Source organism: Nerophis ophidion, linkage group LG10 (assembly GCF_033978795.1).
Source record: "Nerophis ophidion isolate RoL-2023_Sa linkage group LG10, RoL_Noph_v1.0, whole genome shotgun sequence".
In the NCBI taxonomy this organism is placed as follows: domain Eukaryota; kingdom Metazoa; phylum Chordata; class Actinopteri; order Syngnathiformes; family Syngnathidae; genus Nerophis; species Nerophis ophidion.
The window spans coordinates 9,250,839-9,273,058 of record NC_084620.1 but is presented as its reverse complement, the minus strand read 5'-3'; the positions used below and the strand labels follow the sequence as shown (position 1 = coordinate 9,273,058).

Sequence of the window (22,220 nt, the reverse complement as noted above, 5' to 3'; positions counted from 1 at the left end):
TTTGTGGAGGCCCATCATGGATAAAGTTGGACTGCCACAATAAAATTAGGTGATAGGTTCTTTCTTTTTTAGATTTGATACTCTCCCCTTGCTCACTAACACATTCAAATCAGGCTATTCCGAGTGGCTTGTAGCTACGATACTGTAGGCGATATTTTTACTCTGTAAAGATAAAGTCAGAGACTAGGGATGTAACGACAAACAGTTTAATGATAAACCACAGTAAAACTTGTAAAGTTCAGTATTACTGTTTGAATTAAAATGATGATAAAGAACGTGACTAATAACCACACTTTCAAAAACACAGGGGCTGTTGACACTGCTGATAAGCAAATGCCACAGTGAACCCTGTCAAATCTGACTGAAACATCCGGTCTTACTTTTTAGCATTAGCTTTTAGCTAGCGATGGACATATCTTTATTTTTCCAAACAATGCGAAGGACGAAAGTCATAGTGAAAAAAAGTGCTGAGACGAAGTGGATGATATGCATTGAACTAAAAAAAGAAATAATCAAAAACATGACACAGCGTGTAGATTGCTAACTTGGTGAAGCACTTGGAGCGTGGCACTCCTAGCCTGCACCACACTTAAGAAGATAATGAAAAATAGCAATCAAACGGCAGACATGTATCCATGAAAATATGGAGAAGCTGCTGATGGTGTGTGTTTTATGGCAAAAAGCTTGAAAGACACACTGTAGAAATTCACTCTCCAATGCTTTACATTATCATTAATTCACTTCATAATACTGTATTAGTTTGTACTATTTTCAAATTTTACAGTTTGTCATGCAATATTTATCATTTAAAAGTTTTTTTTTTTCTTTTTAAATGGGATGCTTATGCTAAAATTGCAATGTTTTAGTCCCGAGCACCGAGGAAATTGGTTTTAATTTAATTAGTTTTTCAAGGTAACAAACTCGTATCCTGAAGTACTACAGTACGTTCTAATTTCTTCTTCTTAGCTGGTTACTCTCTGATTTAATGTGGTGCCAGTTAGACTTTTTTAGTGTACCAAGCACGCATTTTTTGGCGGTTTCACTACTTCACATTCAAACCAGCTTAGCGGTTATCATGGCCTCTTCTCTAACTTCTAACTAACACTGACTTCTCTCCTCTGTGTTTTGCGACTCGCGTCTGAGCGAGTTCCACATTTTAGAACTGCCTGTATTACTTTATTTAACACACTTAAATAATCAAACACGTTTGTCCATTAAAACAGAAATGTCCACGTCCAAATTACGATGCATCTAAGAATTCATCATTTAACAAACAAACATCCATCCATTTTCCATCCATTTTCTACCGCTTATTTCCTTTTGGGGTCGCGGGGGGCGCTGGCGCCTATCTCAGCTACAATCGGGCGGAAGGCGGGGTACACCCTGGACAAGTCGCCACCTCATCGCAGGGCCAACACAGATAGACAGACAACATTCACTCTCACATTCACACACTAGGGCCAATTTAGTGTTGCCAATCAACCTATCCCCAGGTGCATGTCTTTGGAAGTGGGAGGAAGCCGGAGTACCCGGAGGGAACCCACACATTCACGGGGAGAACATGCAAACTCCACACAGAAAGATCCCGAGCCTGGATTTGAACCCAGGACTGCAGGACCTTTGTATTGTGAGGCAGATGCTCTAACCCATCTGCCACCCTGAAGCCCAACAAACAAACAATTACATAAAAAATATTAATTAATGAAAATGTTAGTGGACCAGCGGCACACACAATCACGTGTGCTTCAGGGACTGTGTCCCTTGCAGACGGTGTTATATCTATGTTGTGGGAACCAGAATATTGGTAGCAGAAAGAAACAACCCCTTTTGTGTGAGTGGGTGTGGATGAGTGTGAATGGGGGAGCGAGGTCTTCTTTGGGGTTGATGCACTAATTGAAAGAGTGGCCATGCGCAACTCGAGGGTCCCTGGTTCAATCCCTACCTAGTACATACCTCGTCACGTCCGTTGTGTCCTGAGCAAGACACTTCACCCTTGCTCCGGATGGGTGCTGGTTAGCGCCTTGCATGGCAGCTCCCTCCATCGGTGTGTGAATGTGTGTGTGAATGGGTAAATGTGGAAGTAGTGTCAAAACGCTTTGAGTACCTTGAAGGTAGAAAAGCGCTATACAAGTACAACCCATTTAAAGTGTATCTTGTGTGTTTTTTCTATGTTGATTTAATAAAAATAAAAAAATAAAACAATAATCCATCATTTACCCCACTTATAAATCTTACTCGGGCATAATTAAAAAAAAAACAACAATACAACAGGTGAGTTAACACACAACAACGAACTACCGTTCTATGAGAGTAACAACAACGACACAAGTAACAAATACGTAAGTGCGCCATGAGATCAGTAGGTCGTGAGTTAAAACCCCCCGGCCGAGTCATACCAAAGACTATAGAAATGGGACCAATTACCTCCCTGCACTCAGCATAAAGGGTTGGAAAGGAATTGGGGGTTAAATCACCAAAATGATTTCCGGGCGCGGCCACCACTGCTGCTCCCCTCACCTCCCAGGGGGTGATCAAGGGTGCTGGGTCAAATGCAGGGAATAATTTGTTCAGTGGAAGGCTCAAACTCCCTAAATGCAACACTGAACAACACAGGAGGTCCTTCATACCGACAGCCATCAGACTGTATAATGCATATGTTCCTTCTTGACTGGACTCAAATGTAGAATATATTTATACTATTCACACATCATATATATGTGTTATATATTATTTATTATTGTCTATTGTGAGCGAACTGTGGTGCCGAAATTCCCCAGGGATCAATAAACTACTTTCTATTCTATTCTATTCTAATTTTGCCACACCTAGTGTGTGTGTGACAGTCATTGGTACCATAACTTTTAACTTTAACTGGTGTTTACAAAGTATCCACATAGCATGCTGGGTACTTTGGCTAAAACGCCTTTAGACACAGCAATATTACGATCAAGGTTACTTTATTGATACCCAAAGTAAATGGTTGCACAGATGGTGATTCAACGCCAACACAGAACAAGCATGGTATTAAATGTACATGAACATTATCAATAAAATCAGTGCACCCAGTTTTTTTTTTTTTATTGCTCAGCCACTCTTAACACATACCCAGCTGCATCAAATGAAACCAACACCCATAAGACAATAACTTGGGCTTGCATGCCTGTGGGAAACAATATGTTACAAAGTGTTGCAAGCCGACCTACGCACTGATTGATGCAGCCATCATATTTGGAGTTTCACTCGATTTGTGTGCAACAAGTAAGAGGGTCCAAAGCACAGTCTCATATTAAAAAGGAATGTGGTGATAAAAGGGCCATAGCTTGTAAATTACAGAGTCTGTCATTGCAAGTGTGGTTGAGTTCACACTAACTTCAGAAAATGCGTCAAGAAAGGTTGCATTTTGTTGTTTGATCCCCTTAGGCAATTGAACAACTTATTTTCGGCACATCAACCTGCATGGCAGCTGAGTGAAAGAACCGAGAACGATTAACACAGCACATATGCAGCCGAATAATATTTAGTCGACTTGTAACGGTGCCTTTCTTTCCAGAATTAAAATCTATTTTCAGGCGGGAAGCTTAGTGGCGTGCACATAAGCACACACACACAGGTACACACAAGTGCAGCTGATGATTGCTTTCTTGTTTAGGCGTGCATTATTTTTTGGTCTCTCGGGTCTGAACAAGGGCTTGAAAGCCAACATGATGTCCATTAATTGCAAGGAGGAAGCAATTCTGAAACACTTACTTCTTTGAAGGGACATCAATATACAGTGGCTAAAGGAAGCGGTTACATTAAAAAAAGAAAATACATAAAAGAGTAAAACGATTTGTCCGAGCCACTTTTGTCTTGAATGAGTCTAAAGGAGGAAGTTGATTAATAACCAACCCCAGCTCATCTTGCATTTGAAGAACTTGGGAGTTCACTAGGGTGCACTGGACAGTATCCAGGTTTATTAAAGGGGAGGCAAGAAAAGGGGGAAACCTAATTATTGCACCTGCTTGCTTGTTGATGCTCAAAAAGAAGTCTACTCCTCACAAAGTTTGTATCTTAGGTGAGCATGACGAAGGGATCGCTTGCTCAAATTAGCTCAGGTTATCGCCTTTCCTTTCAAAAGCATGATTAATTGATCAGGAAAAGGAGAGTGATTGGTGAAACTGACGGTGGTTAAACAAAATATGTCGGGAAGTTGCAGGCATTGGACAAATTTGAAGATTAAATTTGCGTGAATTGGCGCACTCACGACACTGTGAGTTTCTGTGGGGACGGTCTAATGATTGCATGTCTTCCAAAGCATTTTGACCACATTATTCATCATGCATTGTTTCCCATAACATAAATGGATTTGTAGTGGACCAACCACCCCAAATAAACTTGAACCGTCACATAAAGATTGGGCACTCTTTTTTTTCTGCTGCCAATGCTCACTAACAAATGTAATAGATAAGTTAACATCAAACAACAGCAAACTACAATTTTATGAGGGTAAAATTGACTAACATTTTTTATCATTACAAAGTGCCCGCAAAAGGCATGCTTGGTACTCCACAGACAACCCCATTCAAGGCTACAATAACTTTCCCAAAAAAAGTGCCCTCTTCAGTGGACATTTATGTTTTGCATTATTAAGCGATATTAAAATGTAAAATGATGTGTTTATCATACTTTCACTCAGCGCACACTAGTGTTGTCCCAATACCAATATTTTGGTAAGGGTACTAAAATTATTTCGATAATTTTCGGTACTTTTCTAAATTAAGGGGACCACAAAAAATTGCATTATTGGCTTTATTTTAACAAAAAATCTTACGGTATATTAAACATATGCTTCTTATTGCAAGTTTGTCCTTAAATAAAATAGTGGACATACAAGAAAACTTGTCTTTTATTAGTAAGTAAGCAAACAAAGGTTCCTAATTTAGCTTCTGACATATGCAGTAACATATTGTGTCATTTATCATTCTATCATTTTGTCAACATTATTAAGGGCAAGTGGTAGAAAATTAATTATTAATCTACTTGTTCATTTACTGTTAATATCTGCTTACCTTCTCTTTTAACATATTCTATCTACACTTCTCTTAAAATGTCATAATCACTTATTCTTCTGTTGCTTGATACTTTACATTAGTTATGGATGATCCCACAAATTTGGGTATTAATCCGATACCAAGTCGCTACAGGATCATACATTGGTCATATTCAAAATCCTCGTGTGTCCAGGGACGTATTTCCTGAGTTTATAAACAGAATATACATTTTAAAAAACCAAAGATGATGTTGTACTGCCAAAAAACATCGACGTTATCATAGTATCGACTAGATTGTGGGATGGCGGACTGGTACTTTTCAGAGGCGGTATAGTACCAAAAATGATTCATTAGTATCACGGTACTATACTTTTGAAATCACTGGTGAATGTTATAAGGCGCAGGCCGGCACAAACACTAAGTTTTTCATACTATACCGCCTGTGGGACACACAGTAGCCATGTAACATTGCTACCATTACCGTGCAAGTGTACCAAATATTGTGGTTAAGTGTGCGCCTCACCAGGTTTGCAGGTCTTGCTCTGCTTTGACTCTCTGCTTCTCCAGCCCTTCATACAACTCGTCACTGATCTTCTTCCTTAGGGCTTCTTCATCAACTAAAAAATGACAGAAAAAAATTGTTTGGGCATACCAAAGCAAACCCTTAATATATTCTTATGAAATCACCTTTCACAACACGCAGGTACAGACAGAGTCTATATGCTCAAATCACTGCAACACCTATCTTCCTGTATTCATGTCAGGGATATCAAACACGTGGACGCTTCTTGTGTCCTCGCCAGTCTATCTTGGCAGGTAATTAAGCATGAAAGTAAAGATGGCAGCAGGCGACCAGGCCAAAACGTGCTCTGAAGACTCAAGTGGCACACGGTGTTCTGCGGTGTGTGTAAGTGCAGAGATTACACTCACACTGCTATAGTTAGATGGGATAATCCCTATTGTCAGCGGCTATTATTACCTGGTAAAATGAAAGATCAGTGGGACACGCAAGTGGAGAAAGACAATTTCCTTTAAGATGGCAATGAAATAAAATACACATTGAATTGCAATTGGATAAAGGACTGACTTGATGTATGTTTTAAATGCTATATCTGGCCATTACATATAATACCGTTAGAGCAGTGGTTCTTAACCCGGGTTCGATCGAACCCTAGGGGTTCGGTGAGTCGGCCTCAGGGGTTCGGCGACACACCCAACTCATCGTGTAAATAAAATATTCTCCCTAGCGGCGTATTATAGAAACCCCCAAACAATGTTACCTCTAATGTTCCGTCTGATTTGCAAATGTGTAATATGTTGTGAGTTCATGTGTTGGTTTTGTTCTTTGAACAAGGGGATGTTCATGCACAGTTCATTTTATGCACCAATAAAAAAAACGTTGTCTTGAATTTAAAATCATTATTTTTTTATTTTTCACTAAGGAGGGGTTCGGTTAATGCGCATATGAAATTTGTGGGGTTCGGTACCTCCAATAAGGTTAAGAACCACTGCATTAGAGGTAAAGCAGAAAATGAACCAAAACAAGAAACATATGGTTGCAGATAGCCACAATGCCCCCCACTGGACATCTTTGGAACATTTCCTCAGAATTACACTAACATGTCATAAAACAATACTAGACACTTGTTGCAACAATTCAATGTACAAATCATAATGTTGTTGTGGGGTTTTTTTACACTTACATGTTGTGGTTAAAGTATTCTATCTTTCAATAAATCAATCAATCAATGTTTATTCATATAGCCCTAAATCACAAATGTCTCAAAGGACTGTACAAACCACTACGACTACGACATCCTCGGAAGAACCCACATAAGGCCAAGGAAAACTCACACCCAGTGGGCAAGGAGAACTCACACCCAGTGGGACGCCAGTGACAATGATGACTATGAGAACCTTGGAGAGAACCTCAAATGTGGGCAAACCGGGTTTGCTATTTGTCGTGATTTATACTTTCTGAATAAATTATCTGATAATGTACATCAGCCAACTCATTGGTGTTCATTTTCAATCTACCAAGATAAAAAAAATACCAAAATCAAATTACAGTATGTTATTTATGTAGTTTGCTACTTTTCCTCAACTGGTGCACTAACATCATGTGGTTTATTTATATTTATTTATGTAGCATTATCTCCAAAGATACAAATAATTGCTATTGCGACATCTAGTGGACACATTTAGAACAGCAGTTTCTTTCATTCAAAAATTTCAGCAAACTCACTCCGCTGTTCGAGGGCCAGATCTGGCCCGGGAGCCGTACATTTGACACCACTGTTGTAGCCAAATTATATTTGTCGACAAATCATTTTGTGGTAAATAGTCAGTGACTTCATCACTCATATTTTTCCGGGACAGAAACAAACATGCGCAAGTAAGAGCAACCAGTGACAGGCAAGAGATGACTGTGGCCACAAAACAACAACACAACGAGCTAAAACATTAAATAAAGAAACATTTTACCTTATGTTTTATTTATTTGACCGTGACGGTATGATTAAATATTGCTACCCATAGGTAACCAATTTCAAAGTACATAAGACTTCAAGCAATCAAAGTTTATTTATATACCGGTAGCCCTTAATCACAAGTGTATCAAAGGGCTGCACAAGCCACAACGTCATCCTCGGCCACAAGCTAATTTGCAAAATTTATCCGTGGTTAGGCTTTTAAAGAAAAGTTGAGAAAAGTGAAAACACCTACAAAAAGATTAAGACGAGCACAAAATAAAAAATACATTAAAAATAATTGGCCCTATTTGCCCATACTACATCTAATTCTAGTGGTCAAACTTCGGATTTTCCTTAAGGCACTTTTTCAGTTTTGTGGAGTAAAGTTTAACGTCCAACTGTGACTGCAACTCCAGTGGAAAAAAGTTTCACAGATGTGAGGCCTTCAGTGAGAACACAGACTGACCCAGAGTCGTCCGGCACCTTTTAACTCTACAGCTCTCACCGACTCCAGTTTGAGTCTGCGCACATTCACTATTGTATCTTTGTATTTCTTTACACATCACATCAGGGGCTATTCCATTAGGACACTTAAAAATAGCTTTTAAAATGTATAAAATCATCAAAACTCATCATGTTATATTTTTGGTTAAAATGGCAGTGATGATGCTTCATTGATTTTTGGTGACTTAAACACGTCAAAGTACTTAAAAATGTCTGATGTGGACCTTTACAGGGGAGATCTGGAGAATGCCATCTCCAACAGTCCTGTAATATAGTTAGCTTGTCAGCTAGCCAGCTAACAACAGAGTGACGGAGTTGTGTGAAAAATAAATTTAGCTATCATTTTAGCAATAGTCTGCCAGTTAAACTACAAATTGCATTGCACCGGTCGCCCAGTGGGGTCCCCACACCTGCAGTCCCCTCCAAGGTTTCTCATTGTATCCCATTGGGTTGAGTTTTTTTCTTGCCCTGATGTGGGATCTGAGCCAAGGATGTCGTTGTGGCTTGTGCAGCCCTTTGAGACAATTGTGATTTAGGGATATAGAAATAAAGTTTGATTGATTGATAACTATATACCCGTGTGCGGTTCGCTAAATACTTCATCAGAAAATGCTCTATTCTTTTTGATGATGTAGAATAGATAGATTTAATGTTGTTTTGCTTGTTTTCATTGCTATTTTGACATGCCTTTGTTACATTGAAAATGAAAATTTCTACTGACATACTGTGGATTACAGCCCATTCTTTTTCCGAGGTTGTAAGGAAACATTGAAGAGTTGTGTTGCCTCGTCTAACATCATGTCACTATCTCCAGTGTGTAGAATGAGTGTAGTCATGTGACTGCCAGGAGCCGTTTGCTTAGTAAAATGGAGTCAAACGTGACCAGTGCTTATTTTCACAGTCACGTGGAAGAAGTCTCTTTAAAAAACCAAAATAATTAGTCTTTATAAGCAGTAAGCAATATATTATACACATAATGGTGATTTACAAATGTTGTAAAAGTAGGGTGTTAATACCCACCTCTGCTTGCTGTTAAAGGCCTACTGAAACCCACTACTACCCACCACGCAGTCTGATAGTTTATATATTAATGATGAAATATTAACATTGCAACACATGCCAATATGGCCGGTTTAGTTTACTAAATTATAATTTTAAAATTCCCGGGAGTTTCGTCCTGGAAACGTCGTGTAATGATGACGTGTACGCAAGACGTCACGGGTTTTAAGGAAATATGAGCGCTGCACACACACACAGCTAAATGATGTCTGCTTAAATGGCATAATTACACGGTATTTTGGAGATCTGTGTTGCTGAATCTTTTGCAATTTGTTTAATTAATATTGGAGAAGTCACAGTAGAAAGATGGAGTTGGGAAGCTTTAGCCACACAAACACACGGTGATTCCTTGTTTAAAATTCCTGGAGGTGAAACCTTACTATGGATCAGAGCGCAGTCAAGCGAGCATGAATCAAGACGGAATGTCAACCAGCAAGTTTCGGTGGGAAAATTGTGGTTAAAAAGACGCTTCTTACCGGAGAAAAGCTGAGCTTGTGTCGTCCATGCAGCTGCCGTCGACTCCCCTGAGACATTGGCGTCAACACACCCGTGGATGTACACTTCCGACTATCAGGTACTATTAAACTCACTAAAACACTAGCAACACAATAGAAAGATAAGGGATTTACCAGAATTATCCTAGTAAATGTCTCTAAAAACATCGGAATCCGTCCCAATCGCGTTTTTTATTTTTTTCTAGTCCGTCGTTATCAATATCCTCAAACACAAATCTTTCATCCTCGCTCAAATTAATGGGGACATTGTCGTTCTCTCGGTCCGAATAGCACATTTTGTTGGAGGCTCCCATTATAAAGAATGTGAATATGTGAGGAGCCATCGATATGTGACGTCATCGTCTGCGACTTCCGGTATTTTCAGGGCTCTTGTATTAGCACCGAAAGTTGCGAACTTTATTGTGGATGTTCTCTACTAAATCCTTTCAGCAAAAATATGGCAATATCGCGAAATGATCAAGTATGACACATAGAATGGACCTGCTATCCCAGTTTAAATAAGAAAATCTAATTTCAGTAGGCCTTTAACTCTGACGTCCGTCCCGTCACTCAAATACTGTACGTCCATATGCAACAAAAACAACAATAACCATTCCTATTGTTACACAACAGAGAAGATGCCCGGAGACGACACCTGCAGAAGTCCACTCTCCAAAGGAAATACTTACATTACAAAAAACTACTGTAGTTGTTCGTAGTACATCATATTACATTGGATTTCTGAGCAAGATTTAAAAGTCCATTTTTTATGTTAAAACTGTGATGTTTTGGGGGACAAAGAATAAATAAATTTGAATTAATTTCAATGGAGGCTGATTTGAGATACGTGTTTTGCCTCACAGAATCAATTGACCTAATAAGTTGGGGTACTACTTTATTTTACTTATACAGTGACACCTCAATTTACGAACTTAATTTATTTAACATGGTTTGTAAATTGAAACGTTTGTATAGTGAAGCAAATTTACCCAAAGGAAACAAATGTAAAAATTAATAATGGATTCTAGAAACAATAAAAGTCCATATTTTAGTGAAAGTTTGCACACTTTGAACACATTATAAAGTGCTATACCAAACTGTATTATAACAAACCTAACAACAGGGTGATGGATCAACTTTATCTTTACTAACAAGCCAAAACAACAACAGGCCGCTGTCCTCTGTACGCACTGCTCAGCCAACTCGCGCACACACACAGAAGTCCCTTTGGTGCCCTCCCAAACGATCATAAATCACAAACATTTTTAACTTCAATAAACATTTAAAAGTTAAAATCCACTTGGATTAACATTGGCAAAGGAAGAGCTAAAGAGAAAGGAACAGACAGGCAAAGGGAAGAAAGAAAAGGATCAAGGGGCCGGGGTCTTCCTTTTAAATGGACGAAAGTTAAAATGTTTTTTGTAACAATGGGCCGCACAATTCTTTTAGTAAACATTTCTGAATGACATAATCACGGTGGCAGAGGGGTTAGTGCGTCTGCCTCACAATACGAAGGTCCTGCAGTCCTGGGTTCAAATCCAGGCTCGGCATCTTTCTGTGTGGAGTTTGCATGTTCTCCCCGTGTATGCGTGGGTTCCCTCCGGGTACTCCGGCTTCCTCCCACTTCCAAAGACATGCACCTGGGGATAGGTTGATTGGCAACACTAAATTGGCCCTAGTGTGTGAATGTGAGTGTGAATGTTGTCTGTCTATCTGTGTTGGCCCTGCGATGAGGTGGCGACTTGTCCAGGGTGTACCCCGCCTTCCGCCCGATTGTAGCTGAGGTAGGCGCCAGCGCCCCCCGCGACCCCAAAAGGGAATAAGCGGTAGAAAATGGATGGATGGATGGATGGATAATCATCTTTAGTTAGTCTGCATATGGCTAAAAATATCGCAAGCCGAGTATAAAAGCAATGGCTAAATTGGCTAAATCAACTGATCGAATTATGATTCATACACCTTGTATGGATTCATAATTCAATTAGATGACTAATTGTTAAGATAGTTGACGATTCGTCGACTATCTTAACAAATAGAAATTATTTGCATTCCTACTATACAATACTATTTATGACCCATGTTGGGACTTTAAGTGACGGATCCAAATGAAGACATAACATTTTATGATCCCCATATTGTACGTGTTGGTAGGAATCCTACAAAATCCTTGTAAAATGTCAGTTAGCTTAATGCCGACTTGTTCACTATTCGCCTGGACACATGATACAGAAGTGATGATGGCATACCACTTTGTTGCACAGCTTTGCACTGAATACATAGAATCCACTCTCATTACCATTTCTTTCCCCCTACTATCGCCAATCATATTAATCCTGTTCACCCTCCCACAGCAATTTTAGCACACCCACACGCTTCATAATTTGGCTCTGGGGCTACCCATCTGCTTAAACAAAACAAAGCACTAACTTTACACTCAGTAAATTGCAAGCGAACAAGAGGCGGGAAATATGAGGCGCAGTGAACAATAGAGCTGCAACGTTACTGAAGGAAACCACCCTTCATGCCTCCAGCCGTTGTGTTTGACAGCAACAAGAAGCTTCATTGACCGACAACAGGAAGGTGTTTCATTACAACTCTATTAGCATCAGCCACGCTCTATTTGGAAGGTAGATGTTGGAAATATTATTCTCCCCGTTGCCTGAAATTTTAAATACATACTGTAATAAATACAGTCAAAGACCTCAGGGATTTTAATGATGGTTTAGTACTTTAAAAATAAGTGATTTCCATGCATACATTAACTTGCAGTGGGATACCACAAATAGACTTGCTTGTTCACCCTTGCCATAAACATACAAGATAAGAACTGTTGATTCACTTAATTTTCAACTTCAAATTGATGAGCCTTTGATGTGAGCGATGTGGAGTGACAATGCGAGACACGCAAAGCTAAAAACACGGATCAAATGTTTGCATAACAATTTACGTGCGTGGTTTCAGCACATTGAAAAAGTATATCTAGGCAGTGGTTTAGTTGTAGTGGTTGGGCGACGGCCTTAAATAGCGATGGCGCCTGGAGGATCTTCCGAGCTGCCGGTGAGTACTGTAATCTACAGTAGAACACGCTCAAGGCTACTGTATTGGGTGAAACAAGTGTACGGGTAACTATATGTCTGTTATTTTATGTTTAGATGACTCTAATTATGTTAGAAAAACCCATTTAGAAGGTCTTAAACAGTTTTTTTTATGCTCCATAAAAATATCACATTTATTAATCATAATCCCACTTCACGAAAAATGTGATCACCACTGAAAGTGACTGTATTATATGGAAGTAAACACTTGGAAGGTAGATGTTGGAAATAATATTTTCCGTGTTGCCTGAAACGTTAGGTACATACTATAATCAGTTGGTACAAAATGCGGCTGCTAGACTTTTGACAAGAACAAGAAAGTTTGATCACATTACACCTGTACTGGCTCACCTGCACTGGCTTCCTGTGCACTTAAGATGTGACTTTAAGGTTTTACTACTTACGTATAAATTACTACACGGTCTAGCTCCATCCTATCTTGCCGATTGTATTGTACCATATGTCCCGGCAAAAAAACTGCGTTCCAAGGACTCTGGCTTATTAGTGATTCCCAAAGCCCAAAAAAAGTCTGCGGGCTATAGAGCGTTTTCATTTCGGGCTCCAGTACTCTGGAATGCCGTCCCGGTGAAAGTTCAAGATGCCACCTCAGTAGAAGCATTTAAGTCTCACCTTAAAACGCATTTGTATACTCTAGCCTTTAAATACACTCCCTTTTTAGACCAGTTGATCTGCCGTTTCTTTTCTTTTTCTCCTATATCCCACTCTCCCTTGTGGAGGGGGTCCGGTCCGATCCGGTCCGGTGGCCATGTACTGCTTGCCTGTGTATCGGCTGGGGACATCTCTGCGCTGCTGATCCGCCTCCGCTTAGGATGTTTTCCTGCTGGCTCCGCTGTGAACGGGACTCTCTCTCCTGTGTTGGATCCGCTTTGGACTGGACTCTCGCGGCCGTGTTGGATCCATTATGGATTGAACTTTCACAGTATCATGTTAGACCCGCTCGACATCCATTGCTTTCCTCCTCTCCAAGGTTCTCATAGTCATCATTGTCACCAACGTCCCACTTGGTGTGAGTTTTCCTTGCCCTTATGTGGGCCTACCGAGGATGTCGTTGTGGTTTGTGCAGCCCTTTGAGACACTAGTGATTTAGGGCTATATAAGTAAACATTGATTGATTGATTGATAATAAATACAGTCCAAGAGCTCAGGGATTTTAATGATGGATTAATACTTTAAAAATAAGTGTTTTCCATACATTCAGTTACGTGTGGTGGGTCTTTAACAGTTTTTAATGCTCCATAAAAATATTACACTTATTAATCGTAATCCCACTTCACAAAAAATTGGATTACCACTTTTAGGCCTGGAACCTATTGGCAGTGATAAACAAGGAACAGCTGTATTATCTGGAAGTAAACATGATTATTTGATCAATAACATGATGTGAAAGATGAGTATAATTTTAATAAATTTAAGAGTTCTCACCCTGTCATTAGGAACTTTCTCTTATCGCATATAAAACTGGCATTTCAACTGCCCTTTAAACACTACCCTATTTACATTGGAAATTTAAACCATTTGCCCATGCACTCTGAATAGAAAAGTAACATTTAAAAGTCTGCAGAGTTCAGGAGAGCTGTAAAAAGTCCCCACTTATCGCAGTATCCTTTCCCGGAGACAAGGCTCCGATAGCTAGCAGGCCCCAGCGGAGGTCAGTCGCCTGATATGATAAACACTCTCCGGGGTCCTTACTTTGGGTTTGGCGCAATCCTGGATTGACGGAGCCCAGGTCAATCCCGAGTAGGACATGTAAATGTTAAAAAGATTAAAAACTCATCATCGTCTCAGACGTGTGGCCCCGTTGTTCCGTTTCCTCGCCTCGCCACCAATCAGCAAACCCTGTGGAAAACCTCGCGCGGGAGAAAGGAGATGGGCGACTATTGCCAGTGGAGATAATAGACGAAGGCAAATTGCATTTCTCATCAGGACTTTCATTAACCCCTGGGACCCGCGTGTAAGGCGTAATCTGTAACATTAACACTTCCTCACGATTCCAGCGGTGAGAACGCGCACCTTTCACCACGCTCAATGAAAAAAGGGAAAAAAACTCTTCCAGCCTCAAGCAGACAGGTGCCATTCTCGCCTTTTTAGACTCACACTTGTGTTCATCAAAATGCTCTTAACTGACAGTTGAGGCCTTTCTCCAGGTAATAAGGGATGTCAAAAAGAGAGAGTCCACACTTCACAAGATTCACTCCGCTTCATCCCAACGGGAGCAGCAGAATAGTGTAGTGCAGACTATTAGTCCGGTGCAGCATGTGGGCATCTGCTCCATGAATATTTATAGTACAGCAGAGAAGGTCGGGAGGTTCTTAACCTTGAAAGAGGTGAAATCTGCACACATTCTGACACATCTATAGTCACATCGTAGTGTGAAATGGATATAAAGGGGAATTGTACTTTTTGGGGAATTTTGCCTATCATTCACAATCCTGTTGTAAGGTAAGCATGTTTTTTTTTTTTTTTTAATGCATTCTAACTGGTAAATAAATGCGATCAAAAATCTGTTAACAAAGGAGCATATGAGTCGCTCTATTCTGCCTATAAAGCATTTAAAAAAATATCCAAACATCTCCATCAAGGTTTAATAAACACCATATAAGTATATATGTAATAGTAATAGAAACAATCATAATCACATGTAATATTTAATGTATTTTACACATTTTAAGCATACGGTTCGATTTTTCCTTCATCGTCACCGATTACTAGTCACTGCAGACTTCATGACAAAAAAAACACAATAAAACAATTACTTTAGAAAGTTTAATGTCTCTGGTATGCCGACTATTAGGATGTTGATATATTCCCGTTTAGATGAAGAATGACTTTAAAATCCTTGCAAAAATAAGGAGGGGTGGAACCAAGTGTCTTTTTGTGTCTTTATCGCCATTTCCGAGACTAAATCGTATGCCAAAGTTGACCAACTTGTCGGATTATGTCCTCATCCTTCTACTATCAAGGTTCATATAGCCATATTCTTCTACTCATCCAAAGTTGGATCACTGGGGCAGCAACCTAAGCAGAGAAGCCCAGAATTCACTCTGCCTAGCAACTTCATACAGGCCAGCTGGGAGACGTTGTCTCTCCTACATGTCCTGGGTCTTCCCCGTCGCTTCCTACCAGTTGGACGTCCAAGGGGCATTCTGACCAGATGTCCAAACCACCTCATCACACCTACTATCAAGGTGATAAGCGTTATTTATGAACTAAAAAAAAGCTTTCACGAGCTCCAAGGCGAGAAAGGATGGCGTCAACATAGCCACACAAGCTAATTAGCACTCTGTGATAGTTTGTCTGCTTTTGCGCATATAATAACAATCTCACTAATACTTGGTTAATTTTGAAGTCACAATATGTAAATGGAGTATTGTTGGCGGTTTTTGGATGTGTTTTTAGAGGGCTTTATGGGCGGAATAGAGGACCTCCCATTGGCTCCATAGTGAGCACACTTTTATTTACGCTTATTTACAAGTTGGAATGCATAAAAAAACCTCGGTCTTCTTGGCGCCAATATTGATTGTGTAAAATGGGCAAAATTCCCCAAAAAAGTGCAGTTCCTCTTTACCGAAACTCATTCAACCATTCTTTATGGGGGTATTTCAGCTCTTTTTCATAGCTGTCCTGCACTAAAAGTTTGTGTTATTGTGGGTCTGGCACGGAATGTGCATTATACTTCATTCATAAGGTGTTTGCAATGAGGTGTAATATTGAGACACACATTATTATTCAGATAGACATAACAGTATAAAAAAAAGGAAAATGTGATTGGATTGTACTTTCTTTTTCTGGCAACAGTAATGCATTGAAAATACAACAGCTATAGATTTTCAGCTTCGTCCCCAGAATTTTGCCCCCAAAAAATTAACAGCTGTACCGTTTTTCCATTTACATTAATTTGGGGTGAAAACTGTGTTTTTACAGTAAAAGTCTAGCGACTGAGCTGCCAGCTTTTTACTGTAAATATACTGATTTCTTTTTACAGAGTAGGAGTTTCCAATATCAGCAAAAAATAAATGCTGAATTATATTGGCCTGCTGCCGATGTAAGAACTCTGTTCTACTACCACTTGTTTTCCTTCCACTTGTCTACTTTTGACGGCCTTTAAAAGTCTTAATTTCAAAATTCTTAAAGGCCTACTGAAATGAGATGTTCTTATTTAAACGGGAATAGCAGGTCCATTCTACGTGTCATACTTGATCATTTTGCGATATTGCCACATTTTTGCTGAAAGGATTTAGAAGAGAAAATCGACGATAAAGTTCGCCACTTTTGGTACTTCCTGAAAAAGCCTCGCCTTTACCGGAAGTCGCAGACAATGACGTCGCAAGTGTGGGGGCTCCTCACATATTCACATTGATTTTAATTCGGACCGAGAAAACGACAATTTCCCCATTAATTTGAGCGAGGATGAAAGATTTGTGTTTGAGGATATTGATAGCGACGGACTAGAAAAAAAATAAAAGTAGAAAAAAAACGAGTAAAAAAAAAAAAACGCGATAGGATAATTCTGGGAAATCCCTTATCTTTCTATTGTGTTGCTAGTGTTTTAGTGAGTTTAATATTACCTGATAGTCGGAGGGGTTTGTCCACGGGTGTCTTGACGCCATGTCTCACGGGTGTCGACGGCAGCTGTACGGACGACACAAGCTCAGCTGATATCCGGTAAGTAGCGACTTTTTAACCACAATTTTCTCACCGAAACCTGCTGGTTCACATTCGGTTGGGCTCCATGTCTGCTTGACCGCGCTCTGATCCATAGGAAAGTTTCAGCTCCGGGAATTTTAAACAAGGAATCACCGTGTGTTTGTGTGGCTAAAGGCTAAAGCTTCCCAACTCCTTCTTTCTACTGTGACTTCTCCAATATTAATTGAACAAATTGTAAAAGATTCAGCAACACAGATCTCCAAAATACTGTGTAATTATGGCGTTAAAGCAGACGACTTTTTCCTGGGTGTGTGCCAAGCGCTCATACTTCCTAAAATTGCATGACGTCACGCGTACACGTCATCATTACACGACGTTTCCAAGACAAAACTCACGGGAAATTTAAAATTGTAATCTAGTAAACTAAAAAAGCCGTATTGGCATGTGTTGCAATGTTAATATTTCATCATTGATGTATAAACTATCAGACTGCGTGGTGGGTAGTAGTGGGTTTCAGTAGGCCTTTAAGCTGAACATACAGAAATAAAGTACACTCAAATCTGTCTATAGCAACATGGGGTGACGGGGAAAAAAGTAAATTCTGATCACTATTGCAATTTTTATGTATTACTATTCTGAACCAAAACATTTTTTTAAAAATATGTTTAGGCGATTCCCTTCCATTCATTGAACGTCAGCAGTTAGTTGTATACAGTATTTACCAACTAATATAATGCGGGAAGCAATTTGAATTAAAAATTATACTGAATTGAATCGCCACCTTAAAAATAGTCTTCAATTTTAATCATGAATTGTTGTTAGATTCACATTTCTACTGTCTGGTACCTTAAATCAACGATACATAAATATGTATGTATGCCTGTCGTGAACCCGCATGGCTGCGGCGGTTATGACTCCAAGATGCAGGACACAGGACGTTGACATAGCAGGTAAGAGTTTTTATTATACTTAAACAAGGAGGAAGCAGTTGTGCATGCAACTGTTCTCAACATGATTAATTGTCAAGCACTGAGGAACAGACAAGGCAGGCATAAATAGCCGCCTGATTGGCAACTGCAACCAGGTGTACCCGGCTGCCAATCAGGGACAGGTGAGGGGAACGAGCGCTCTGAGAGACATGCGGGAAATGCAACAAAAATAAGAGCGCTGACAGGCAATAAACTCCAAACAAGGAAACACAAACTGAAGTGACAGATCGTCACAGTGCCAGCTTTCTGTTACAACATTCTGTTAATTTTAGCTTCAACTTAAAGGGGAACTGCACTTCTTTTTGGAATTTTGCCTATCGGTCACAATCATTATGAGAGACAAGAACACACATCTTTTTTTTAATAGGATTTTTATGATGATAAAAAATCTTTCAAAATGCAGTTAATGAGAGCCACTATTGTAGCCTTCAAGGCTATCTGAAACAATTTCCAAACCCTCAATCACACAGCAAACAGCAAGTCTGTATATAATGTAACAGACACATTCATAACAATCTGTAATATGGTCAATATTTACCGTACTTTGGTCATTTTAATTAATAGCGGGACTTCCTCCTCTGGCGTGTGTGTTTCTGTTTCCATAGCAGCGCATATCCGACTTCTGGCATCTACTGTGTGTCCCTACTTCCGCAAACAAACATGCGAGTGTGTTGTATTTAGGGATGTCCCGATCCAGGTTTTTGCACTTCCGATCCAATACCGATATTGTTTTTGCACTTCCGATCAGACACCGATACTGGCCGATACTGGCCTATCCGAGCATGTATTAAAGTTTAAAGTTATTAAAGCCTACTTAGTTGTCAGATTCGTGTTGAAAAGGGTTTTAGTACTCTTGATAACAACTAGCCAGCTGAATTAGGTGAGTTTGAATAATACACAATGGTTGGTATTCAAGGATAAACACAAAATAAAAAAATTATACATGACAAACAGAAATGGTATCATTAAACAGTAAAAAAAAGTGAACAGTATAAAGTGCAAATAATGCTGTAAACATTAAAAAAAGCAAAACACACAACCTGAGTGGGACAAATAGTCTATAACTCAGCCTCAATACTTGCTCTTAAGCAAGTGTAAAGTTAAAAAAAATAATAATAATAATAAAAACACTATCTACACACTCCCTTAAATCGTTTGCCCCATTCAGGGGGGCGGGGGTTTTGGGAGGTGCAAACAATTGAATTCCAAGCATAATGGGGAGATTCTTTCTAACAAAGACAAGCGCTTTAAGATGCTCAGGTGTCAGCCTGCTCCTGTGTTCATCAATGATGAGTGCTAAAAAGCCTCTCACTCTCAAGAGTCATTAAAATGTCTTACAACTTTACCACCACGCTTGACTTTATTGTGGCATGTTTTGCACTCCACCTCTTCATATTTTTCATTTTGTAGGGTAAAATAATCCCATACAGTTTACATTTTTACCGTAACTTTTAATTCACACGGCCGTCTTAACGGTTAGAACACAGACCTGTGGATGTGTTGAAGGTGTGCTGGGAAATGCGGAACAATGCGTAGGGAGCAGCAGAAGAGTGGAATGTATTATTTAAATCGGTGAGTTGGTAAACACGGCCCGTTTTTTTTTTTAAACTGGATCTGGATCGGCATTTTCCCATGCCTTGTCGATACGCATTTTTTGGCAAATATCGGCGGCCGATCCAATCCAAATATCGGATCAGGACAACCCTAGTTGTAATCATGGCAGACTTAGTAACAGACAATGAAGACGATTATTTTTTGACAAATGAGGATTCTAAACCTTATATTTTGGAAGCTTAATATACAAACTGAGGATGAACTTCTGCTTATAGAAGCAAGCACGAAGAGGAAAGTAAAACGTTGGAGCAAACGGAAGTCCAGCGAGTGAGGTCAGGGCAATTTGGTCACGCTGCAAATCTTAAACTTTTTAGCCAAGCTATGTCAAATTAATGGAATGCCCAAATCAAATGGAAATGTCCGCAGCCAGCTTGACCCAACCGATAACTGTCCATGGAGTGAGTCACTACACCATTGTTCATAATACATGCAGCACATCACCGTACACTACAGTACATACACTGTGGACCTAGCTGTGTACAAACAAAACATTGAAATATGGGCTAATACTTTACAGTTACTGTAATATGAATGTTGATGTTTTTCAGTCAGTACAGATGAGGGTCTGATCGCATTGTGTTGTGTATTACAAACTCAAAGGCGTATCGTGTTGACATAGAAGCTATCTTACCACTTTCTGTAGTTTACTATTACGCCGATGTGGTGATACGCTAGAAAAAAGGGTTCCTCAGTGTTTGCTCTTACAATAAAAATGTTGCAACAGCTTGGTTATTATACAGGTTACGGAACGTAAATTATGTATTGTTGGCTGTTTTTGAATGGAATTTTATTGATTCAGAGGTAGAAATATTTGCTCCCATTAGCTGCATGCTAGCCCCCGCGAATGAGACAATCTTTATATCTTAGAAAGCTGAAAAAAAAAACAAAAAAAACCTTTTGTCTTCTTGTCTCTCATAATGGTTGTGAATGATAGGCAAAATTCCCAATTCCCCTTTAAGAATTCACATATGAACTAGCCCCTAATAATACATAAAACATTTCTACAAAAATAACAGTAAAGTGTATTATTGACCTTGATAAAAATGTGGAAAACATTCATACATTCAATAAAGAACTTAAAAGTACGAAGGGTGACATCCACATAACTCTCCGTCAGACCATTTAGAAAGGATTACTAACAAAATTGAGGTACCACTGCATGTCAAAAAGTTCATTTTTAAAATGTTTTGCATACACTAAATCCCGACAAGACTAAACTATTATTAAAAACCACTGTTGTGCTGTGAAATAACATTGTCTAACCAACTGCACTCCACATATTTCAAAACACAGCAGGCTATTGTTGTATTTATCTTTTAATCTGAAAACCAATTAGTGCAAACAATGGAGGGATCATTTAATTGGATATGAAGACAGTTGCTAGGGGAACAGCAAATGACAAAAAAAGCATGCTTTTGTGCAACATACTGTACTGTACGTGAGTAAATTAGATCGTGATTATTGTGAGTTTGAATAAAATGTTTGTCGGGTGTCAACGAAGGGCGAATCAAATATGCAACATGTTCCACTTTTTACCACAGCCTGCCTTGGCTTATTGTGCCAAACTGCAGAGGTGTCGTTTTAATCACCGGAATCACTGTGGCATGCCATAACTTGGCCTTTTTTAATTACCATGCTGATTGAGCACAGCGAAGAAAGATGGGGATGTGTGCCCACGCCCTGGACACCACTCTGTGCCCACTCGGCAGCCCACATGCTTGTCAGGGTGGCATAATAAGCAACATTCAAATGTCCTCTGCCTAATACGTAATTCGGCAGCAGTTGGGAGCGCCCTCCACATAAAGTCTGCGGAAAATGAGCGCACAGATTTACTTTAAAAGAGGAAAGTTATAAAAAAAAAAAAAAAAGAAGGGAAAGTTACTTGAAGATGCTGAAAAGGTGAAACAACCGTGTGGAAATCGCTAACACAGTGTTATAACTAGTTATATTTATTGAAGTTACGCACGTAAAAAGTGCACAAGCGGCAGTGATAAGGCATTTGGCGAGCTTTTAATTACAGCATCACTTTATTGACATAAATAGGAGAATTAATTAATCATTTCATTAGCAATCAGAGTGTGACAATGAATCAAAAATATGAAGACTAATTATGCAGTACAAATATACAAATATATAAATATAAATATATATATATAAAAGTTAAAGACAAAAAGCTTTAGAGTAAACACCCACACAATAAACATGATTGAAATTCAAAATGTAGCCGTACATAAAATTAATCCCTGGACACCATTCTCGTGTAACCCCTAATTAACTTTGACGAAGCATCACATCCTTA

At 39.4% G+C, this 22,220-nt stretch overlaps 1 protein-coding gene across 2 annotated transcripts in view; it reads right to left on the bottom strand.

The window, feature by feature from the left end:
* chchd3a (coiled-coil-helix-coiled-coil-helix domain containing 3a) overlaps nt 1-22,220 on the bottom strand; it is a 139,649-nt gene that overhangs the window by 100,351 nt on the left and 17,078 nt on the right. For both annotated transcript variants that reach the window (XM_061912245.1, XM_061912246.1), the window contains exon 4: nt 5,554-5,647. In XM_061912245.1, the coding sequence (XP_061768229.1) occupies nt 5,554-5,647 (94 nt within the window). The remainder of the gene's footprint in view (nt 1-5,553; nt 5,648-22,220) is intronic.